Source organism: Arvicanthis niloticus, chromosome 22 (genome assembly GCF_011762505.2).
Source record: "Arvicanthis niloticus isolate mArvNil1 chromosome 22, mArvNil1.pat.X, whole genome shotgun sequence".
NCBI classification, from domain to species: Eukaryota; Metazoa; Chordata; class Mammalia; order Rodentia; family Muridae; genus Arvicanthis; species Arvicanthis niloticus.
In genome coordinates this window covers 12,001,887-12,027,737 of record NC_133429.1, presented here as the reverse complement: position 1 = coordinate 12,027,737, position 25,851 = coordinate 12,001,887, and the positions used below count along the sequence as shown (strand labels likewise).

Here is a 25,851-nt window from a genome sequence, read left to right as displayed (position 1 = left end):
CTCTGAAATCTCTCTCAATTCTTAAAAATGCTTTATTATATAGTAATATAATAATTTACCACTGGAAACAGCATTTTCTTCCCTTTTAGGTTAAAACCTCCGGTCTTTTTGGCAAAACTGCATTTAAACATCTATAAGTTATCCTTTTCTAAGATAATACCTTTAATAAACAGATGGCAGTTACAGTAAATCATTTCAACAGACAAATTGAACATTCTGGACTTATTCTAGGCAATCCATCCTAGATCCCAATTTCAGCATACTCATGTCCCCAAACTCAATGCCTAAATACAACTAACTTTGTTTTTACATCACTTCATAACTTTAAGATGACAATTTTCAAATATTTGATTACCTTCTGGGTTCTCAAGTGTTCTTACCTCTGAAAATTAGGAAAAGTATATATACACTCAAAGTGTAGAGGCTGGGAAATACAGCTGTTAAGTTGATACAAGATGATTAAAAGTATCTGGGCATCTGTACACACATTTGGCACAACAGTATAGTGAGAATTTTGGTTTCATTAAAAACCTAGTTATGTGAATACGTTTTTTTTTGAATCCCAGGTGTGGGGTAAGTGGCTGTTTCACAGCAGGTGACTATGATTTGCCTGGTGCACTACAAGGGGCATGATTAAAGGGGCAGACAGTTTACATTTGGAATTCTGGGAACTTTGGAGAGGGCCTGTGGCAGCTGTTGCTTTCCCCTGCGAGCAGAGGGAGAAGAAACTGGATAGCCTGACAGGAGAGGATTGGACTTGCCCCAAGGAACCTGACGTCCTAACCAGCAGGAAGTAGCCTACAGAGATCTAACCCCTTTCCCTCTAGCCTTCCTCTCCTACCTAGTGTTGGAGGATTGGAAGGGATTAGGGTGGAGTAAGGGTTAGAAAGGAGATAAATTTAAAAAAAGCAAAATGTAGCTCAAAAAGTACCCTGACACAAGAGGAACACATTTTCCCAAGAAGTCTTTATCATTTTATTTATCAGAAAAGTCAACTGAGGCATTTCTAGATATACAGTATGTTTGATATAAAAATAAGGATTTTTCCAAAATATATACTAAAAATACAAAGCATAGGATCAAAAATACAGAGGAAAATCATATTTCTGTCACCCAAAACAAGAGCTTGTGGTCTCCTCCAACTGCACACAGTGGGAGTGTTCTATGCCAGGAAAGACCAGATCCGACAGCTATAGAGCCAATGAGGATGGGCTGAAAAACATGTGAATAGAAGAAGCATAGTGAAGTATTAACTTAAAAAAAAAAAAAAAAAAAAAAAAGAAAAGAAAAGAAAACTATTGTATTTTTTTTTTAAAAAAGAAATATATTTACATTTAATAAGTAATAAGTGCTGGTAAATGTTGATGAAATAATTATTATCACTTATAGTAAAAGAGGTTACTTATTAGATTATTATCTTGAGAGACAGAAGCAGCATCACAGAGGAGACATCTTTACAGTGCAACAAAGGTAGGCAGGAGTTCAAACAGACAGAAGAGGTGCTCCTCTGTGAGATACGTGTGCAGAGAAATAATCGCAAAGCAGTGACTCCTTGCCAGCCCCTAAACGATGATTACAAACAAGCACTGGGTCTAGAAAGGTAGCTCAGTGGTAAGAGCACTTTCAGAGGACCCAGGGTTTAAAGTCTAGGCCCCCACAGCTGTTCACAACGACCCCTAACTCCAGTTCTAGGAGATCTATAACCTCTTCTGACCTCTGCAAGCAGCAGGCATACATGTGGTGCATATTCACACACCCAGGCAAGACACTCATGCACGTAAAATTAAAAATCTAAAATAAAAAGTATGAAATGTATTGAAAACTATGTTTGTAGCAGAAGCATAGTAATAAAATATACATTATTTATTTGTACCTGACTTGAATGAAAATCTAAGCTACCTATAAATAATGGGTATGGTCCAGAATCAAAAATTTTTGCAGTCTACATAAACTAAGCAAGCAAAATTAATATTCTTAAATGAAAGATAAAATGCAGATGAAACAGATAAAATATGATTTTTACATTAATTTTGAAGAAAAATAAATCTATTGCTACTGGTGATTAAAACATTGAAAGAAAAAAACCTTACAGTTTATGCAGACAGCAGACATAAGTATTTTTAGTTAGTAACTGTCAGTTTGGGAGCTATGGATAGAAAAGTAAACAAACCCTGTGTGAAAACCAGGTATTCAGAAATGCCACGAAACACTTCCATGTTACCTGAGAGTGTCCTAAATGATGAATCTGAAACTGACTGGCCATTTTCCCAGGATATCCAGTGGTTGCAAACAAGTTCTCACTAATGGCAGACCACCTAAGAGAGAGGAAAGCATAACAGTAAGCACTGTCCTACAGACAATAATGTTCTAAAACAGGCTACATCTGTGTAAAAGTACTAATTCCATAATCCTGAATTTGTTAGTATGACTTTCCATGCAGACCCCTGGTTTATGTAGCCATGAACACTTTCTCGTATTGTACATTTGTTGAATGCTGAACTATGTGCTAAAATCATGCAAGGTTAACATGGCATCTACAGACGGGGACACAAGGCATCCGCCATGTACAGAGGTTGTGAAGATCCAAACAGTTGTGAGTGAGCTGCCATATGGGTGCTGAGATCAAACCTAGATCCTATGGGAGAACAGCCAGTGTTAACTGCTGAGCCATCTTTCCAGCTCCATTTATTGATATTTCTTTTAAATTTGTGTGATACACATGTTTAAGTCACTTGGGATGATAGCCACTTAGAATATCAAAGCCTTCAAGGTATCTTGGTCGCTGTATTTTCCTAAGTCAGCGAGTGCTAGTGGATGCCTGACAGATGACTTGTACTGTCAGTGTGGTGACAAGGCTTGAGAAAAAGAAAAAGAATTCTTTGATAATAAATCACCTGGTCTCAGACATCACGGTTTAACAGTGCTTCTGTTGTCTGTAGCAACTGAATTTGAGCTGTGTTCTTTGGGCCAGTGTTCCATTCTAGGGCTGAGATACAACTGGCATAAGGAAGCCGTAGCAATCCAACATCCATGGACGGCTCCTTTTTGTCCTGATCGCTTAGTGAGCCACAGCTTCACCGTTCCCTATAGGCTGGCAGGCCAGTGAGCTCCTAGGAGCTATCTGTCTGCACTCTCCAGTGATGGGGTAGGGTAGGAGCTTTGAACTCAGGTCTTCAGACCTGTATAAGTGTTCTTACCCACTAAGCCCCAGCACTGAGTCTAAGTTTTTAACAATACAGACCATGCATGATTCATTGGTTTCAAAAACATTATTTGATCATATTTCTGAAATTTGGATTACTTCATAATAATCTATGAAAAAATTTTAAATATATAACTTATTTTATGTTCATTGGTGTTTTGCCTGCATCATATATGTCTGTGTAAGGGTGTCAGAAGCCCTGGAACTGGAGTTACAGACAAATGTGAGCTGCATGTGGGTGCTGGGGATTGAACCTGGGTCACCTAGCAGAGCAACCAAGGCCTTTAAGCACTGAGCCACCTCTCTAGGCCCAATCTATGGAACTTTAATACTATGATGAATATATTTCATTCTTAATAATAATGGAGTCCTGCTCATTTTACTAGGGATATTTGATGTAATTGAAACAGCAAATTACAAATGCCTCACTGTTCTCGGTCTTTTTTGCTCTTCCTGTTATGTAAGGCTGCTTAATGACTATACAGTGGAATAAAATGACAAAACCAAGATATGTTAATGCAAATAAAAAACCCAAACATGACAAAATAACATGAAACTAGCATATTAAAAATATATATTAGTTGGCATGACTGTGTTTCAAATACAGTGGTATTTGTATGTACACATGGGTCCCTGTGAACTTGTACAGAGCAGCACAACCCATCCTGACCATGAGGTAGACTGGTAGACTGGCTACATGGTTTCTGTGAATTAGAAACATTTTCTAAGTGGTTGAAAAATAAATGTCCTGCTCACCTAAAGCAAAAGACAAAGCAACAACTCAGTAGGGAAAGCAAAATAACCCTTATAAAGCAACCAGACAGAAGAGGAGAACCAATTCCCAAACTCCAATGTAAAGAGGAGGGCTGGGAAGTTCTCTGGCAGTGGAATACCACCAAATCGAGCGTTCACACAACTCCAGCAGAAAGAGTACATTACCTAAACAAGTGTGCTCCGTCCATGTGAACAGGTCTTGTCTCTTGAGGATAACTAAAGAACAAGAGTTTGCATTTTGCAAATTATGTGTTAGAGTCAAGTAGATGGACTTGAATGAAGGTTTTAAGGGTGTTTCTCTTTGGAGCCCAATAAATTTAAGCTGTAATAAAATTCCAAGTAGGCAATCAATTGGAAATAGATATCAAACAATGGGCAAGACTTAGAACTACTCTGGGGCAATACGGGGACAGCATTTCTCCTCTTTTTCTACAGGAGACATGTGTTTTCATTGGACATGGAGGCCTACATGTACAAGAATGGCTAAGTGGGTCATCTGACAACACATTTATGTAATATAATAGACAGACATACTAAATAACTACCTGGACCGAGTGATATCCCAAATAATCCAATCATTTCCTGCAACAGCACCAACTTTGAAGGTGTTTTTCAAGCACCAGTGTGCTGACATTAATGGTGTCTGTTCTGACTGAAGAGATAAAATTGCCTGCTGGGCCATTAGATCATAAAACCGGATTGTTCCATTCTTCTCTGCAACCATTAACTGTAATATAGGGTGAAAAAAGAAAACTCTACATGTATCTCAGTAGCTAAATTTGAGAAAGAAGCAGAGATTCAATGTCATAAAATAAACATATATCACACAGATATGTATATACACACACATACGTATCACAAATAGAAAACAAATACATAGGAAATGAAGTAATGTAAGTATCAGGGGTACCAATAAGCTTGTTGTACAAGTACCTAGTAAATATTGAACTCTTAAATCAAGAAAGAGTGACTATTAATAGTAACTCATTATTTCCTTGTTATAAAACTCTAATAATTAAAATGATTCCAATAATTTTAGATGTTAAATAGTTATTAATATACAAAATATGTAACCAAATGCATATATTTATACAATAAATCCCAATTAAAAAATTACAATATGAAAGTTGTTTCTTAGACTTATGAAAGCATGTCATAGTATAATGAACAAGATTTCTCCAACTATGCTGAACAGGGCATTAACAGCTAGTATCCAAAGAATATGCTTTATCTACCGTGTAAAGACCCTTGTTTCTGAGAATGGTCGTCTAACTGTGCTGATTTAAAGCTGCAGACATTCTGGAAGTGTGAGGTAGCAGTGACAGAGTGGAAAGAGTGGGGAGCGGCATCAGAAGCCTGAGTTCTGATACGTAATGTGTTCAATGGCTTGGAGTTTGCTTTGTAATTATTTACAAGAGGAAAAACAAATCACAAACAGAATGTACAAACACACGCACATCCACACGCCCAAGTATTTATCAGAACTAGCTTCAAGAAATAGGCAGTCAACAATGTGAAAACTGTTTCCAGTTAAGGATGAAGGAGAAAACATTCTCTAATGTATTGGTGGCAATTTGAGAGTATAATAACTAACTGAAATTATGGAGTTAGATTATAATTATGAAGTACAAGTAAAGTTAAAAGAGGCATGACCCTGTTGATCTCCTGTATATATACTCTAATATAAAAGTTAAAATCTAGCATCCGAACCTTAGAGAAAACACAAGAATCAGTCTGACTTATTTACTTTGCATAGGTTTCAATTTCCATCTACTGCCCTGCAAATGTTGTGACTTAATTTTTTCTATGGCTAAATACCAAAATCCAACTGTATGCATACATATACAATATTTCCTTTATCTACTTATGGACATCCAGACTATATGTTAGCTATTCTGAATAGTGTAGCAGTAATCACTAGACACATCTATGAACATGCACACAGACGTGCACAAACACACACACATACACACACATCATGAAACTAAAAAGGGGACCATGAGAAGTGAAGAAAAAAGGGTATTCTAGTATCAGAGGGCAATGGAATACCTGTGACATGAAGGAATGATGGAGGTCCTGGAGGACAGGAAGAGGACCAACGAGATGGCAGGAAGACAGTGAAAGGGCAGTGGGATACAGTAATCAATAAGAACAAAATATGCACGCCAATAATGAAATCCATTCCTTTGTATTCTAATTTTAAGGAAGCTCAAACAACAAAAAAGGAAAATATATCCAAACATTTGAAAATAAAAGGTAGAAATCAGATAGCTTAAGTTGTCATAATGTAACTGTAATTGTAAAAGCTTAACATTGTACATTGGCAGATAGACTCAATAAACTCTATCTTTTCTACAAAATTGAGGGCAGAAAGGAGAAATGAAGAGAGCATGAGGTCATCAGAGGTCTATGAAACCTAGGAGCCAGTGGGAGGATATGGCTGCAGGAGATGCTGCAGGGCTGACTCTGAGGTACACAAGGCATTCAAACTCTAGGAAAACACACTGGCAAACGAGAAACCTTGTTAAATGGCTCCTGTTTTCACCATGAATTATGGCTAAATTGTATTCAAAACCCATTAGTACTTCAGAAAGCTTTAGTTTGAGTGGCACTAATATAGGACACATGTGCCTTACGGCACTGACACTTCTTGTTTATATATGCTCATATGCATGGATTTAACTTTTTTCCTTTTTTTTTTTTTTTTTTTTTTTTTTTAATACATACTGCTAACTAGATTGAATGCCAGTTTTTAGGCTCTAATCTGCCAAAGGCTAGGAAGAGCACACTCTGTATATATAAATGATGGTTGCAAAAAAGCTAACAATTTTAGGGAAACTATTAAAGTACTTATTTCTATAAAAACTCAAATGCAATTGTACTAATTTGTGTTTGAGGTAGAAAGCCATTGGTTCTTTCCTTTAAAAATATGGGTATTACACTGTGTGTCTTTTAAGCTTGGTAAAGAAAAATTAAGTTATAGATAATAACCTTGAACGTTTCCTCAGGATGCCAGCATACACTCATTCCGGGAGAATGAAGAAGAAAGTGAGCTGTCTGCTTTCCTTCCAAGTTCCAAATCCTAACAAAGGAGTATGATGTTAAATACTCTTGATACATCACTACCAATAAAAGAAATAAAACTTTGACAAATGTATTTAAAGCCATTAACTACATATTATTACATTCATTTGTATTTAATAAACATCTTTGAGAAAAAATACTGTTGTTGGAAAATATAAAAGTAGCATACAGAATTTAAGTTTTATCATGCTTAATTATGGGGACAAAGTTATACATTTTGTAATTAATCTAACATAGTTACCATATTACTTAATTATTTATATATTCATTGTAAGCAAAATCAATGTTTCTAGGCCATCAATCAGGTTGCAAGCCTACATAAGTCATTTCAATTAACAATTATTCCTATCAAAGGTATTTATTCTCCCCTTCCCCCATATAGCCTTTCTATTTTCAAAGTAACACATAAAGAAGCTAGAAATGGGAAGTGACAGGCATTTAATGGGATAACCATTTCCCACAACACTTATTCCTTCTACTTTTCTGTGTCCCATCGTATGCAATTTCTCATCTGGCTGGCTTCTCTAGTGTTTTCTCCTACAAGTTGGCTATGCTTAACAGTTGCCAGGTTAAAGATGGGCCAAAGAAGCAGCATTTGGTTCTTTACTGTCTATCAAGTAGCATCAACTTACTCACAAATAGGGCTCTTCATCTCAACGCCTTTTTTTTTTTTTATTAGATGTTTTATTTACACTTCAGATGGCATCCCCTATCCTCATTCCCCCCCCACACCCACCCCCCATCTCAACGCCTTTTAATCAGAAATCACGGGCATAGCACTTGGATGTCAAAGGACTATCCCTGGGAACTATGCTTTTTGGCTAGCTCATGATTCTCACTCAGCCACTGTTACACTGTGCTGAGCAGAGTTAGCATGGCAGGAAACAGAAGCTCCATGATTGATGGGTAACAAAGTGCCTTCAGCATTCTGGTCCTCAAGTGAACACATTCAAAGTTGAGGGGTATAGTTCTGTGGAGTGTGTGTTTAGCATACACGAGGCTCTGGGTTCCAACCTTACCAATCTCCTAACAATAATCAAAAGCATTCATGAGGATTTCTCCTTTTTTCTTGTAGGTTTTACAGTTCTTGATTTCTTTAGGACTGTAAAGAAGTTTAAAAAAAAAAGTAGGCAAAGTTTTTTTCCTAAAAGGTATAGGATGTCAAATTTGACATATCATAGTAACATATGAAATAGCAAACATGTCTGAGGATTGTCTACTTGATTAAATATTAAAATCATATCTTTTACTAAAAGACACTTTTCCCTATATGAAGGAGACAGTTACGGTTTAATTGAAGAAGTAAATCATTAAGGGTTTATGTTCTTGTCCTTCAGTCCCTAGAATGAGATTAGACATTAAGACAACTGAATCTCCTTTCTGCTGCCATTTCCATAATGAAGTACTGGGCTAGCATATATTTTATCACTATTGGAAGAGCAGAAATTTGTCTTCTCAGTTCAATGGCTCTCATAAGAGGGGGGACTGAAATATCCATTCTTTTGATTTTTATTTTAAAATGAATTTGACTTTTATTGGCTATTATACAAATTGGACAAATACATACACCAATATTTTCATGGTTCTCTCCCCCCTTTCAAATCCAGAAGATGATGAGGTGAAAAAATAGAGAGATAGTTATGAAAATAAGCCAGTTAACTAAGTAGATTGAGGGTTAATGGAACCAAAGTTTAGTCTAATTTAAGCAGTATTTTATCCTGATCAGAACCTGATGAGCCTTTAAAAGAAAGAGAGCTAGCTCAAGCATGAGGAGGGTCATATGGATTATATTTCAGAGGACTAGGATACAATGATTTATGGTTTGTAATTATACACTGATTCAGTAATTCCCAACTGTTACATAATCTCAGAACTAAGTATGCAAAATACAACAAATTGGACTAAAATAAGTTATCCTAACTAAATTAGCTGCAGATGGTACAATTTAAGTTGTTATGTCTTATTTCCCTTTTTGATAGATTCCATAATTATGTCCTCTGAAATCCTTTTGTGAAGTTCAATGTATTTTCTATCTTTAAGCCCATCTGATTAAGTCACACTTCTTTTCCTGTATGAAGTAGACCATACATACAAACAGTGCATGAATCTTAGTACACAGTGCAGAGTCTTCTCACTGACGTCACCTGAGCTCTGTTTTAGCTGTGTCCTCAGTCTCAGGAATGCCGAAGGCATCACTACTATGACTTCTAACGAGGGAGCTTAGATGTTAATAGCACACGAAGCCACATAGCATGTATTTCTTTTGATCTGGCTTCTTTTACTCACCTTCGGGTTGTGTGAAAATGTGAGAAATCCTCACGAATGCTTTTGATTACTGTTAGGAGATTGCTAAAATCTTGAGAACAATCTGCATATCTGTTGTGGTGGACCCTACTGAGAGTTCTGAAGTGAGTGGAGAACATCGTGCAATTTTGTTAAGACATTTTCACACAACCACACAGATGCTCTAATAGCCATTAATGGGTTAACAAGCTAAGAAAAAAAGCTTTGCCCTACCATCAAAACCTTGGCAAATGAATTTTCATATACATACTCGGCATTAAAATAAGGTGGTGGGCATGTTTCAGATGGTTTTATAGCTTTTTGCTTTTCTAAAAAAACTACTGGTCTAGTTCATGTCAGATAGGAGGGTTTCCTGTAAAAAACAAGAAAATATTGGAAACTGGAAATTCAGATATTAACAAATTTATTTATTAAGTTCCAAATTTATTTGTCAACAAATATGTTAATGATATTTAAAAAAGAAAACACCAGGTATACTAGAAACTGAGAAAGGTGTAGTCAGGGAGCTCCCCCACTGTGGTTGAGCACTTGTCTTCCATGTCTAAGGGCTTAGGTTAGAGCCCATGCACCTCAAAGGTAAACAAACAAACAAAAAACAGCACTATCAGTACACATAATCAAATGCACGGAAAGAAATGAGCAATTTATAAAGTACAGGGTAAAATCTATCAGGTTCAATTATAAATGCTTCCAATTAAATTTAGAGGTGAAGGTTTTAAGGTCTTAAAGAAGCCAATCTGTAATGAACCAAAGGCATCAGAGAACTGGATGATACAGTGCCATTGTCAAAGAAAAGGCAACAGCAGTTCTTACCCAGGATGAATTATAACAAGGAACTTCCCATGCCAATACCTTTAATCCATGAATTACAACAAGGAATTCCCATGCAAATACCATCCATGAATTAAAACAAGAAACTTCCCATGTCAATACCATCCATGAATTAAAACAAGGGATTCCCATGCCAATACCACCCTGAAAACAAAATTTAGATTTAGCTGTAACATGGAAGAATGAAGAGTTAACTTCATCTAAATTTATGAATTATACTTCCTTTAATTTTATAGGGTCTTGCTGAAATCATTATGAGTGCTTTTCATAAAATATTAACTTCCTTACCATATAGTATTAAGATGTAACTTTCATATAATTAATTAATTAAAAGATCCCACAGAGTGTGTGTTGGCATAGGAGACACCACAGCTATTTTCGAGGGTTATTCAATTGACAATCGGTGGCAGACTCTGTTTGAGAACTCAGAGGGAATTTCCTGCGTAATACACTGTTCTTTTTATTTGTTTATTGTCTATTTCAGTTGGCAGCTCACTGTCTGCTAGAGAGTTGCTGCAGAAGGACACTTCTGCTAGCAACTGTCTTAAACAACAGACAAAAGAAGGAATGGACAACATTAAGTGATACATCTGTATCCATTTGGCATTCTCTAATGGGTAAAGCCAAAACACAAACCACAGTACTTCTAAAAGACACAACTAGATCACATGAACCGGCATGCTGATTAATTAGATATGAAAGAACAGAGGGAACAGTGCAGAGCTGTCGTTTTAAGGATGAGAAGGCATTTTTATCATGCCCTTGTGTTGACAATGCAGTTTTCACTGACTCTGTTGTGATAGCAAAATGAGGACGTCCCTTCTTATGTTAGCTGATTAAAGAAAGCAGTGGTATATTCTTTACTGAGGACACATTAGGAAAAGAGAGTGAGTCAAAAGGACTCAGCATTAACACAGGAGATGGTGCTGGCATTTCAGGGCAAAGTTCAGGTGGGGCTCTGTCATAGAAAGCCCAAACCTAGGAACTAAACTTGTCAAATCTTGAAGACACATATTGTCAGTGGTGTACAGTTAGTTTATATAGCTTAGACTGTAGAAAACTTTGACAGCCTTAAAAGTAGAGATAATAAATGGAATGATAATTTGAAGCAGGAAGTTTGCAAAAGGTATGTCAATATATGTCAGATTTCTCTAATATACTCTGAAGTTAACACTGGAACTGAGTATTATCTTTTTTAAATACTGAAGTCTACTTAACAAGCAGCAGCAATAACTTTATATACTAGCAATATTAATGATGAAAGAAATGGGTTTCTAATCACAGAGTAAGAGGAATTAAAACCAAGAATTACCTGTGCTTGTTTTCTCTTTCATTAGCATTAATTCACTTACTGAATTAATAAAGGTATGAAAATGTGATCCAGTTTGTAGTGTTTTTCCTGAATGATGTAACTATAACATAGTAATAAATAATCCATTATTCTGATTTCATTCTATACTTAGAATTATTTAGGCATCCTGTATATGGTCTTCAATGCTGACTCTTCTGAAAGAAATGTTGCCTTGGCCTATCTTCAGAAAGATCTCAGGTTCCACTTTGCTACTTCCATCAAGGGCTATTTAAAAATATTTCACATATTTTATGGTTCCAACTGAAGAAGCAGGAGAGAAACTCCATCTTAATGAGAGATCCTAAGAGATTTTCAAATGTATGTAAACAGATAGACTGGCAAGAACTTGCTATCATGTGATACACAGAAGAAGTGAGATATTTTTTCTTGGAACATTCTTTTGAAAGACTATACTACTGGCTCAGTGAATAGCTTAAGTCACCAGTTAGTATTCCTAGCCAGTTATTTGGTCATACTTATAAAAACAAACCCAAAAGCAAACAACAACAAGAAAAAGGAGGTTAGAGAAGGCCCAGAGGTGAGAGGTCCTTCTTCAAGGACCCGAGCTCAGTTCTCAGCACCCTTATCAGGTGGTTCCCAAGTCCTGGGAACTCCAGTTCCAGGGATCTAACTCCACCTCCTGGACTCTGCAGGTACTGAACTCACATGCACAACTACCCCACCCCACATATACACAAAGTTAAGAGTAATAGAAAATTTAAAATGAGTCTTATCTCTTTTAAGAAAAAAGTCGTATCCTTACTTTCTCCCATTCCTAACCAGAACATGAGATCTATAATATCTCATATTTTATAGAGAATGTGGATGGTATATTACATGTCTCATATACATTGGTTTTACACTAAGAGTTTTTTGGTTTGCAGAAATCAATTTTTTCTTCACTGTCAAATTTTATCTAATCTTTTTAAGGCTGGGGGTGGGGAGGATTTCCTTCTGACAGCTTTTGTAATTATAGTGAACACTGAATCTACTTCTTTTGTATCCCCCAAAATACTAAGTGTTGGGTATACTAACATGTTTAATAAATATTTGTTGATCTGACTTGTTCTTACAGAATGTGATTTGGCACTGACTAGGAACAGGATGTTCTGCATGGATGAATTTATGAAACTATAAGCTTAACCCATTAATTTAAACAAAGGCTGGAGAGATGGTTCCCCCGCGCAGGGCCAGAGTTCTGGTCCTAGCACTCAGGTTAGGCTGCTCACAATCACCTGTAAGTAACTTGAGCTTCAGGGGATCTGACACTCTCTCCAGCCCTCCAAGGGTATCCACACATATGTGGGCATATAGTTACACATAAGTAAAAAACTTTAAAAAATATTTAAAATAAAACACTGAAAACCAGTTAAACATGTGGCTGAAGAAATGGCTCTGCTCTTAGAGCCATAGCTGCAGAGGTCTAGCAGTGTCTGGCACATGGGGTACTCAGGTACAATGAGGTCTACTTTTTTCTTTGTTGAGAAAGGGTCTTGGGATGTTGTCTTGGCTAGCCGGGTACTCAAGCAGCTCTTGGAAGTTTCAAACTCAGTCTCCCAATTAACCAATATAGACATGTGCCACCACACCTGGGTTTTCAGTTTTTGTCATAAATTTTGTAAAGTTCAGTTTATTTAAAGGACTTTGGATTCAAGTTTGTTCTGTCTTTTAAGAATTCTCTTCTGGACCCAGCTTCCTCCTTGGCTTTGCAAGGACATGCATTTCTTCTCCTTTCAGGTGTCATTATTCTACATACTTTTGACTAGAAAAATCATAATTTTATAGAACCGAATCACCAAAAATTATTACTTTAAATAGTATGTTTATTATTTAGGCCTCTATTCAAACGGGTTAATAAATCCTCAGGGTCCTAGGCTGTTATGTCTACAAATCTTTCCTGTCCCTCACATGGATATTTTAGCAGGTAGTACATGGATATAATAGCCTATAACTATAACTACATCTTTAATTATAAGCTAGGCATGATAACTCATATCTTTAATCCCAGCACTAAAGAGGCAGAGGCAGGTGGATTTCTGAGTTCCAGACCAGCTTGGTCTACAGAGTGAGTTCCAGGACAGCCAAGGCTACACAGAGAAACCCTGTCTCTAAAAACAAAGCAAAGAAACAGAAAAGTAAACTATATAAAGACAAAAGATGTAAGGAATAGCTATCGGATTTACTATCAGTGTGAGGCACTAAATATTTAGTAGCTGTATAGATGTATGTACATTAATCAGTAGGGTTTTACAAGAACATTATAAACATTGAGAATTCAAGGTGCATCCGGTGAGCTTTTGTTCACACTCCTGTAAAAGCAAATGAAGCAACCGGCACTTCTACTGACCTGACGCTACTCAGCTCATGTTTGCCTACACCACTGCTCTTCCTTTTATTGTTCATGTTCTATAGCTTTGGGCACCATCAAAATGTTCTACTTATCCTGTCTATTCTAAACTGGGAAAGGGACCATAGGATCCACTGAGAACTTTATAGACTGTAGGATTTGTCAAGACACTAAAGGTTCCCTCTCAGTCAGCATTAGTAAATTTTATTTTACTAGTTTATTAGTAAACATTAACTTATCTTTTGTGATATAAGAAATAACTTCATTATATGACAGCAGCCTTGTATTATTAGCCTACTGAGCTTGCCCAATATTGGAGACTTTGATCTACTGGTGTGTGCGTGTGCGTGTGTAATGCTAATAAATATTCACATCCCAAAAGAACAGGGCATGAGTACATATAAAGAAGAAGGGAGTATCCAGTAATTGGATAGAAACTTTATGGGTTTTGGAACTCAAGTTTGGGAAATTTCTACAACTTAAATGAAGTAGACTTCATTTCCAGTATTCTGTAGAGTCTATACAGAAGCTATAATGTCTTAATTTTTAAAATGTTTATTAAAAAAATGACAGAACAAAAGTGTGGCTGTAACACTGCTACATACCTGCAGGTGTGGTCGTCACTCACACTTGCGATTTCCTGGCCTTCTTTGGGATGGAACACCAAATCATTAATGAAATCTGAGTGGCCCTCCAGAACCTGTGAGAGAGATCAGTAAGGAAGCATGACCAGTCTACGATTTCCCTACCTAATACCTTCACTTTATACTTTTTTCTATAATAGTTTAATAAATCTGCCATCTTGAAAGTATGATTTATATAGCCACTTTCCGAGAAAGGCTATCTTGGAGAGAAGTCGATCATTCAACACTGCTATTAACTCAGTCTTTCTTTTCTAGTGTGCATTAAAAAAAAAAAAAACACATTATTTTCTTTAACTGTATCTGTCCTCATATCACTCACTGCCTTTTTCATTTACCTCATAAAGCTCAAATAACAACTAAAGTTGCTGAGATATTTTGGGGCTTCCGAGACAGTCTTTTTAAGCTTTGTATTATGTATCTGTCTCTCAGCACACTTACAGCCACCTGGCAAATATGAACAATATGAAGTTCGCCTCTAACGTTTGTAAGCATTTGTTCAGTTCAATGAAAGCATTGGAGATAGCGAATACTAAAACCCATCATCACAATCAACACAAAATTCCCCTTTAGGCCTCTGATGGAACTAATGGGAACTTGCAAGGGTCAATATCATTCTTAATATTATTCTTGTATGAAAATATGATACGTTTTCAACTCAACATGAGAGCTACTATTAACAGAAAATGTGTGTGCATATATATGTTACTCTGTATGAAATATTGTTCTCTAAGTTCTATATGAATTAGCGCAACCAGTACTCACAACCTTATGAGGCAGACAGATGCTATACCTAGCTTTATCTATGAGGAAGAGTTCTGCTCCCTGCCTGCTATGGGGAGAACTGAGTTGTAATACAGGAAGTGAATCTATGGTCTTAAGAGGGTCTGCATTTGGTTTTCTAAAAACCTACTGAAAAAGTCCCCCAAGGAGTGTGCACACACTGTAAATGATAACTGCAGCAAAGCTCACAGGTCTACCCTTCATACGGTTTTAGGTTCACGTGTTTCACTGTTTCCTTTTTCTTTTTTGTTTTCCAAGACAGGGTTTCTCTGTGTAGCCCTGGCTTGTCCCGGAACTCACTCTGTAGACCAGGCTGGCCTTGAACTCAGAGACCCACTAGCCTCTGCCCTGCATTCCCCCCAACACCCGAGTGTTGGGATTAAAGGTGTGCTGCGCACCACCACTGCCTGGCTTGCTTCACTTTTCTGTGTTGTGAGAACCTAGGACAATACAGCATTGTTCATATATGTAATTATCAATGCATATATCATGCTCATACTCTGCCCACCACCACTGTGTAGCCCAGCCTAGGCTACCTCACTCAATGTTTGTTCTTCTGAAGTTACATTCATTTCATTCTCACTATACTCACCTGTAAAGTCCTCTCTTACCTGCTGTTCCAAGCATCTGGAAGTGATATCATAGTTTCTAACTGGATTCTTCTAGCAACCTAGTTACTAGGGTGTACAATACAGTAAATAAAACCTAAATTGTAGTCTTTGACGAGATGGTGAATAATAATCATGTACTTGACTGGATCTCGAATTAACTAAGACACAGGCCTCTGGCCTGAAGGGAAGACCCTCACCCGGAGTGGCGGGCCCCAGATATAAAGTGGTCCCAGGAAGAACCGTGCTGCTTGCCAGCCTGCCTTCACTTCTGGCTGGAGCTTGTGTATCGTCTGCTGTTGCCACCGTGCCTGTTCTTTGCTGACATCAGAGTGCCCATGTGATCACTCAGGATCTTCCAGGCCTTCAACACCGACTGGACTGCTGAGGTGTCAAGCCTCAGACAGAAGAGTCCAGGGTTCCCAGGCCCTTCAGCATGCAGACTGCTGCTGCTAGATGACCCAGCTCCTACTGTGTCAGTCATATCATAACTCTACTGTTATAAAATACATTCATTCCTCTGCTCTGTTCCTCTAAGAATTCTTGACTAATCCAATGCTCATTAAAGTGTCATTTAAAACCATGGTAAGTACAATTTCATAAGCAAAGAATATGAACATATTTTAACATGAAGATATATTCATTATACTTGTCAATATACCTTATATTCATTTTTATCTTGAAGATCTGAAGTAAATAATCTAATCTTCATATCAGCAGCTGAAGTACAAAATCTAAAGGAAAAAGGAATCAGACTAAGTTTAGCCTTTGTAAATTAAAGTCCTCCCCATGCCACCTTTGCCTCTACGTCATCAAACCTTGTCATAATTCATGAAGACGCTTTTGGGATTGGTGATGGCAGGCACAGGGGTTATTGCTGTTTATACTAAAAAATTTTTTACAGCCATTAAAGAAAGTAGGAGACAAATGTAATGTTTTATTCTGGAACGCATAAAGTGTCAGGACATTCTGGGTTTGTGTCTTCAACCATAAACAGAATTTCATAATAAATGGCATTCTCTACCTTTCTCTGAATCTTTGCTACATTAGGGGTTTACAAGTTGTCCTTTAAGGAGACCAGAACACCTCAGAGACTGAATCAAGATGTGCAATCAGAGCTCCACTACTAAGAAAGAAAATCAAGCATAGATGAAAAGTGCAGCAAGTCAGGAAGAGGGCAAACAAACATGCCCCCACCCCCACTGCATTACCAACCAGAACTTTTTAAATGTAAACTTGACAATGAAAGATTCTAAGTTGCACCTCAGTCACATACAGAGCCCACTATGCAGTCACGAAGAAATTTTATTTATTTCAGAATACTCCTAAATAATAGAGCATGTATATGACTATAATCACACATATGCAAGCATGCATGCGCGCGTGTGCGCGCGCGCACACACACACACACACACACACACACACACACACATCAGGGTATCCAACCTTTTGGCATTTTTTAGCTATACTGAATGAAGAAGTGAGTTGAGGCAGACAGTATCTATATAAATATTAATAAAACTGATGAGTAAACAGAACCTGTGTATAACTTTCATGATATTTGCTGCCACAGATAAGCAGGAAATCTTCAAACAATAATCTTACACATGAAGTGCCTGCTTGCAGAGTCTTAAAGTCATCAAGCTAGTCCGAGTTTGTCACCCCTCATAAAGAACATGGACACATATAAGTAACACAGTCTCGTTTTCTTTTTCTGTTATGGAAGTAAACGGGCAACAGAAAACAAATGAGACACCTGACACTGTACTTGAGAAACCGCTGCATCTAATTCGATGGACACTGTGACAACTCTCAGTGTTTTGTTAAGATGCTTGCCACATATTCTGGTTTGCATTTTATTAGTAGTGTTGTATATTTTTTTTTAAAGCAGTTGCCCACAAACATAGATGCTGCCAAAGAGTGATGAGATGAATGTATCCAAAGCAAGGATGCTGACCCCTGGAAAGATGAGCTTATAAAGTCTATTTAAAAACGAGTAGAGACTCGGTCAAATCTCAAGTAGGATGCCAGGCTACAACTCTACGCACTCCATCTGAAAACTTGGAAGGTAACATGTTGATGCAATCTCTATTGTCAACTTGATAGAATTTATTATTATCACTGAAACAAATCCCTGGGCATGTCTGAAGAAGACATGTGTGATGGTATCTGGCACTCTAGATAACCAAATGAACGTAGCTGGGCAGGAGCATGAAGAGCTCCTGAGGGACAGAGCAAGGCTGTGTATTACAAGAATATGAACTATAAAACTACACGAAGAGCTGGGGTTGGTGCTCAGATGGTAAGCAGTGCTTGTTGTGCACGTGTGAAGAGCTGAACTCAATTTCCAGAACTCATGTGAACATGCCAGAACTCATGTGAACATGCCAGGTGTAGCGGCATGTGCTGTTCTCACAGTGCTGGGGAGGTGTTAAGTGGGAGAGACCCTTGCACCACGGATGCCATCCAAGCTTGTCCACCAGCTACTGCAGGAATGTACCCGCGCACATGTGCATGCAGACACACACACACACACACACACACACACACACACACACGCATTTGTCAAAACTTGGGTTGTGTAGGTATGTGTGGAATCTGGAGGCATCAGATCTCCCTTGAGGAGTTACTGTGGTTGTGGTTTCTGGGCCACCTGATATGGATCCTGAGAATTGAACTCAGGTTCTCTACAAGTGCGTGGTTTTTCTCAAAACCAATTTTTTAAAAAATGCTTTAATCAAAACTGAAGCCACTGAATAAACTAGATATGAATGTTATGCTAAACATGAGTATATGACCTAGGCTCACAGCTGGAATCAGAATGCTATACTACTGTTTCAAACAAATGCAGTTATTTTTAACAAAGTAGCACTGCATTGTTCCCACATTTACTTTGTGTCCTTGTATGTACACACAATGGTGGGTGTGTGGAGTCAGAGGATGACTTGCTAGAGTTAGTTAGCTTTCCTTCCATCAAATGGGTTCTGGAAAGTGAACTCCGGCAGTAAGGCTTGGTGGCAAGTACCTTTACCCACTGTGCTATCTTGTTGGGCTTAGAAGCCCTTTAATTAAGAATAAGACATACAGTGTCTGTGATGACTGTGAATGATTCTGATGGAACTCAGGTAAAGAGATTTGTAGTTTGGACCAAACACATGGTCAAAGCATCAGTCACAGTCATAAATCTAAACCACAAAGACAATACCCATTAATTATTAAATAACAGCAAACATTAACATACCTAGTCATCTAAGGTGATGGACAATAGGCATGGAGCACTTGGGATCACCTTCCAGGAAGGACAGCAACACTGCACTGAAATGTTTCAACTTACTTGATTACAGGAGGCAGTGAATCAAGTCTGGTCTCCGGGCTCCAGGCAATGCCATCAACTCGGACTCCATGGTGAAATGTTCGTAGTGTTTTATACTGAATCCCTTCAATGTCTGTTTCTTCCTCCTAAACAGATATAGCAAATGGTTTAATGTTATAAAGACAAACAATAAAATACTCTGAATTTCATCTTAATCTATAATTTATCACAAGGCATGCTTTTGAGGAGTGCAAAAGAAAATTAGATATTGAGATTATAGTAGTTTATAGAATTAAAAAGAATATTTGGGGGCTTGAGATATAGCTGTAGAGTATTTGGCTAATGTGCACAAGGTCCTAGTTTGGTCCCCAGTATCCTCAGAGAGAGGCAAAAGAAATATAAAGGAACAAACAAAAAATCTGTTAAGCCTCATTTAAAAACAAAGACACAGGTAAAGCAAAGCAATAAACTTGGTATCCTTCACCAGGTGACACTTTATTTTCAATAGCAAATACACTGCATAGCAATTAAAAGAATGAGATGGCTTCAAAATTAGTCTTCTAGGTAAATGAGTAATTATACATCAACTATCAACTGATAGGAAGATAGTGGAGCACAGAGATATGTTTTAAGTATGTGGAAGATCCTTTGAATGGCAATGCATGCCTCCAAGTCAGTGTTAACTTTGACACAGTATTATATATGCATGAGCTGTTACAATGTACCTGTCCTACTAGACCAGTGGTTCTCAACCTCCCTAATGCTGCACTGCTTTAATACAGCTCATCCATTGTGTTGTGGAGAGCCCCAACCATAGGTTTTTCCCTTGTTACTTCATAACTGTAATTTTGCTACTGTTAGGCATCGTAATGTAATACGTATCTGTGATTTCCAGTGGTCTTACGTTGACTCCTGTGAAAGAGCCATCCTTCCCCTAAATGGGTCACAACCCATAGGTTGAGAACCACTGCACTAAAGACCATGAACGTGATATAAAGGTATACTGATTCAGTATACTGGCACATAGTGATAATACTGTAAGAATAGGGAACCAGCCACACACGGAAGATACTCAAGGGTCTTCCAAAATAACTGCTAAACTCCTAATTCTCAGACTAGGTAATACGTATACAGGGATCTATTTTATTTATTATTTTACATGTTTCATAGTATACTCTCATATATACTTTTGTTGAACCCCAGTAGATGTATTGATTTTTCCAAGATAGTTTTTGAGATCCCAGCCAAATCATTTCGCAGGTATGCTACCCAAGTCTTGATAAAATTCAAACACTATTTGAATGTAACTTTAAATTCCAGGTAAACTTAACAAAAGGGTTTTCCATTAATCAAAGAAGTGAATTGGAAAAAAAAAAAAAGCACTGCCAAATTTTCTTACTTCAAAATTTGTGTATATTACAATTAACCAGCTAACAGACATGCCAGGCAGCAGCCACTAGCAGTTTAAAATTAAGTTCAAGAGCCTAATCATAGCTGACTTCACAGACTGACTTAGATCTATTTTTCCATACTTGACAAACCTAAAAATGAATTTTTATATAAAAACACATTATTTTGCTACTGTAACAAGAGTGATGAAAAGCAGGGCCTGTATTCGTTAATTAGATATGGAACTACTGAGCGGTCTTAGGAATAATGAAATCACAGGGACTGCACAGATGAAGCCTTATGTATTAACAGGAAGACTTGCCCTGCCCCTGGCAATACTGCCTGTTATTGAGCCAGCCGATGAAAAGGGCAGTGTGTGTGTGGTATAGACAGAGATGAATGCTATTTTTGGTTCAGTTTGGGGTGTAGGCTGTATTGTATAGGCAGGAAATTAAGAGACTTTGGAAAACTTGCTGTAATAGAAATTATTATAGAAGGTTCCAGCAATTTGGGGTTGAGGAACAGCCAAGTTGGGGGAAGAGCTCTTCTAGGGATTTGGTGTGGTAGGCCTTCCCACCACACTCACTAAGGACTCATACAGAATGTCAGTTAACCCAGGCTGGTTTATCTAGTGCAACTCTCTTATTAGTGCTTTCATTTTAACTCAACATCTGAAAAAATATTTTTAAAAAAATTGCTCTCTGAACACTTCCAATGAGAAAAGTAGCTGCTTTGGGAGAAGCAGATTCAATAGCAGATAGGGCTATTAGTGATCTCAATGGTAAGCCAGAGTGTTTCCACATAATTGTATTTAATGCTCCAGTTCTGTCTCTGGAACTATGCAAGATAAGCTGAATTTTGTGATGGCAAACCTTGCCAGAGCAAGCTGATAGGTGAACACATTCAGGGCAGACTTAGCACCCGTTACTGCAGACAAATGGAGGTGACCAGTCAAACTGCCAGTCTAATTCCCCTTCCATGAGGAATTTTAAACATTTTTAATATAGCTCTGAAATTTGTTCCCAAATACACCATCTCCTTTTTAATCAGAATACAATGCTGAGAAATAAAGATCAAAAACATTTTTATCAACTTCTAGAGAACTGTTGTCCAATAAGATAGCTACTAGTCATACAGGGCCTAAAGCATGTGAAATGCAGCCGGTATGTATACTTACTTTATAAGGTATAAAATGAGCATTGTACAAAGATCTCAAAGAAATCTATCAACATAAGGCAAAGTATAGGATAACCTTTATATTGATCATACGTGAAGGATTCTAGTTAAAATATTCATTTAGGCTTCATTCTGCCTTTTTAATTACTTTCATTGTGTGCATGTGCTATAGTGCACATACTGAGGCCAGAGGTCAACCCTCAGGAGCTGGTTCTATGTCCCACCATGTGGGCTTTGGAAGTTGATCTCAGGTCATGAGGCTCGCTAAGAAGTGTCTTTACCCAGTAACACATCTCATTGGTCCTGAGTTTATGTTATCATGACATCTAAGCTTATCTCGTGGCTCATACAATATTCTAACTGGATAGTATTGAAGGAGCTCTATTCAGCTCCCCATTGTGCTGACGTGGGGTTAATATTCAGGTGACTAACATCTGAGTGACAACTCTCCCTTCCCAGTTCTAAGTCTATTGTCTTAAGACTTATAGTCATCTTTATTAACTGTCCCTTATTTGAGTTGGTCCAATCTATTAAACAATGTTTGGATCTGAACAGAGTTTGGCAGACAAAAAGCACTCAATAAATACTTGTTAAACGAAGTTGGTTATCAAAGGATTAAGGTATCTTTCTGTTTCGTTTTCTCCACAAAAATGTGCTTGCCTAAACTAACGCTCTCATTCCAGCCCAACCAGACTTCTTTATTACCGAAGAGTGAATAAGACTCAAAATTTTTATCCTTATTTGGTCTTTTACAAACGAGGCTGTTATAAGAGCGCACTGATTTCAGACTCTCTTTGGGGATAGGGCAAGAATCTCTCTCTCTCTCTCTCTCTCTCTCTCTCTCTCTCTCTCTCTCTAATTTCCTGGCCCTTACTACACTCATGACTTTTTTTTTTTTTTTTTTTTTTTACAAATGTGTAGCAATCAACAAGCCTACCATTTTTACTCATATTTCTGGATATGTAAAAGGGCAGCATGAGAGTCTAAAAACCATTCAGCTGAAACTCACAGTTTTCTGTAGTTAGTGCTTCCTGATAATCCCACAGTAAAGATTGCTTTTTTTTCCTTATAGGCATGGGAAAATTGGTTTAATGTACATTTTTTTCTTACAAGGTGTAAAATTGGGGGACATGGAGCTTGAAGATTCGAATGTCCAACAGTGTCTAAACTGACAAAGGAGAACAGGGGCTTGTTTCCGATCTCCAACAGAAAGTAATGGAACTAAATTCTTCAGGATGAACTACTGACTGCATTTGAAGAGAAACACAAGAACGGGTCTGATAGAAGAACAGAATTTCAAATGAGGTCTCAAACTTGTTCTCATTCCTTCGTCACGCACTCCCCCAGACATCTCTGAAGCAGAATGAAAAGTCTAAGAGGAACGGGAGAGGTGTATTTAAGGCCACCTCTAAGGTTAAGACCTGAATATGATTTGTATTCTCTATGCGCTAATCAAAGAAAAAAGCCTATTGTTTTTTCCCTTACACAATTTGGAAATAAGACCTATTTTGTTGCATTCACAGACCTGAGGACCAATAAGGACAAGTTTTTTGAATGACACAAACATTCTTCTCATTTTCCTGTGTCTCCTTGTCTGCTTTCTCCATCTTCTTTTTTCTCCCATCTTGATTTCCTCTGGTTTTTACTAACTGGACTTGAACTAGAGGTAGATGTATTTGTCAGCATTTGAAAATGCAATCCTATGTCACATCTGCTAATCCAGAAAGCAGCGGCAATAACGAGGGAGGCTCAAGCCCACCTTACGGCTGCTTACGTTTACAACAGGTGAGTGGCCACAGCAGAGAGTTTTTAATAAACATTGCTACATCACTTGCCTGACATATGACTTACGATTCTGACAGTCCAGCTGAACTTAGGTCAGGGTCATAGAAATATAGTCCTTAAATATTATTTTGTTACACAAAGAATAGTAGAAATGAAACTCTGGGAAGGCAGGGTGGTGGTGAATCTTCATTGCTGAGTGTTTCCTATGTGTACCCTAGGTTTCTGTGAGAAAACATTGGAGGAGGACTCTTGGAAGCAGTTTTTCTTTGATGATTAAATATGAGGGTATGACTGTCACCACTGCCCATACCAACCACAAAGAAAACACACATCTATAGATTACAAACTGCCGAATGTCATCTGGGAACTTTATATGCACTAACACACCACCCCTCACAAGCCTTACTGAACATCATATTCCTCACCTTTAGAGAAGAGGGGTTAAGTATCTAATGAAGCATAGTCATTTGAAACCAAGTGTCTAGACACTCGGGCTCCACAGAACTCATGGAAGCTATGATGAACTGATGTAATCCTATATGGTTATCTAAATATCTGCTGCAGATACACAAGGTGTGAAAGCAAATTAATAGGAAAGCTGAATATTAGTTATGAAAGCTAGACGTTTTTCGGAAGATAATTTTGTAGCTTTTCAGTATCACCTTGTTTTCTGTGACAGTATAATGCAGGGAAATCTGAAGTGGCCCTTCTAATACATGCAGATACACGCCTGCTCAGTGATATCGGGCTTTAACAGAATACACCACTATGAATCTCTAGCTGAAAGAATAGCTACATATTTTTCATGTCCACAATCTATCGATATCTTCAGTGTTACCCCATGCAGTTGGTGGACTAACCTGAAACGTACACATCCCAACAACCACATAATTACTGCCGCCATATGCAATTAGGTTTCCTGAATCTCCACTCTCAAAGGGATTAAATTCCACCACATGCACATAATCTTCACAATCCACGGTGTAGGCGGCGTTTTTTGTAGGATCTTGCTTCATCTTGTATCCCAAAGCTTGAGCGGTTGTAAGAATCAAATGGCCTTTTATTGGCTGTCACAAAACTGTGGATCACAAAGAAAATTTAAGAAGTGTTTGTCATTCGACAGAAGAACTACAATAGGGCCTGGTATTGCAATGTCAGAGGCAGCTCAAAAGAGAATTCTGCTTACATTAACACACACATATACATGAATACATTTAATAAGAATAGATTCCTACGATTATTAAGCAACAGAGAGACTATTTGTAGTTGACATGTTGTATTGACATTATCACACCCAAGAGTTCTATAAAAGCTGGTACTAACAACAGTCCCCTCTTTGTCTATGAAGAAATTTGCCAAGTTAACCAACAGGTTGAGGATTTGAAAGTCTTAGTATGTGTTAGGCCTAAATGCCAGAGAAAACACAAATATGCACACTTGCCTTTCTCGGGACTATGCTACATTGTTTGTTCGAATTATATGACTTTTAACATCAAGGGTCAGATGAACTGGAAAGTCCTACCCCTGCCTAAAGACACATGGAGTTTAAGAGCCTTGAAGGCTAATATCATCTAGGGATAGTTACAATTAACAATAACCCATGCAATAAAATAAGCAGATTCAAAAATACAGGCTCTGAAGTAATGTGTATTACTAAGGTTATAACATCAGCCACGAGCCTCTATTTGTCGCCAGACAGGTAGTGTGCCCTGTAGAAATAGCATTCTCACGTGCGAATTAATTTTTACTTTGTTGTTAATTAAAAGGAGGCATCCAAGGCCATGAACAAACACATTAAATCCTGAGTATTTGCTGAGGTTTTTTTTCAGATTAAGTCCCATCTCAGGGATACTGGACACATGTTACGCGGGACCAGCAGGTGACAAGACCGTGAAGCAGAGAGGTATAGGGCGTGCAGGAGACTTGAGGTCTAGATTTGATGGCAACCCCTCATCTCCTGGTCTTTAAAGCCCAATGTCAATATTCCCAGGGCCTCCCGAGCAGGCGAGGAACAAGCACAGTAGTCAAATCCCTGGAGTGTGTCCCCCAAGTGTGGCCCGAGACAACCCACTCCCACCTCGCGAGGTCACAGCAAAGAGCTCTAGGGAACAGGGACGGGACCCTGGGGAAACAGCACAAGCTGGCGATCTCCGGCCACCGCGCTCCATACGCACCTAATGCAAGGGAGGTGACCTAGGCACAGCTCTCCCGACCAAGGGCCGCCGCGGCGGGCGCCCGCTCTGCTTCCGGGTCGGAGGGCGAG

The 25,851-nt window shown here is 38.1% G+C and overlaps 1 protein-coding gene across 3 annotated transcripts; it reads right to left on the bottom strand.

The window, feature by feature from the left end:
* Positions 1-951: 951 nt before the first annotated feature.
* Positions 952-25,850, bottom strand: Nup37 (nucleoporin 37). 3 transcript variants are annotated; one of them, XM_076919900.1, is made up of 10 exons: positions 25,763-25,848; positions 24,449-24,666; positions 19,260-19,384; positions 16,587-16,659; positions 14,499-14,593; positions 6,968-7,058; positions 4,522-4,703; positions 4,142-4,192; positions 2,222-2,315; positions 952-1,212 (listed from the first exon to the last, which is right to left on the bottom strand). In XM_076919900.1, exons 2-10 carry the CDS (start codon positions 24,602-24,604, stop codon positions 1,099-1,101), a joined length of 981 nt encoding a protein of 326 aa, XP_076776015.1. In that variant the 5' UTR covers positions 24,605-24,666; positions 25,763-25,848; the 3' UTR covers positions 952-1,098. The 3 variants fall into 3 exon arrangements, with proteins under 3 accessions (XP_076776015.1, XP_076776016.1, XP_076776017.1); XM_076919901.1 differs by having other exon boundaries at positions 25,666-25,804; XM_076919902.1 differs by lacking the exon at positions 4,142-4,192 and having other exon boundaries at positions 25,763-25,850.
* Position 25,851: the final 1 nt, after the last annotated feature.

Excerpts from the sequence above, each read along its gene's own strand:
- Nup37 (XM_076919900.1), bottom strand. The coding sequence starts at position 24,604 with ATGAAGCAAGATCCTACAAAAAACGCCGCCTACACCGTGGATTGTGAA. Across the intron at positions 19,385-24,448 it reads TTGGGATGTGTACGTTTCAG|GAGGAAGAAACAGACATTGA; the intron begins GTTAGTCCACCA and ends ATATCTGTTTAG. Across the intron at positions 16,660-19,259 it reads TCACTGCCTCCTGTAATCAA|ATTTTGTACTTCAGCTGCTG; the intron begins GTAAGTTGAAAC and ends TTTTTCCTTTAG.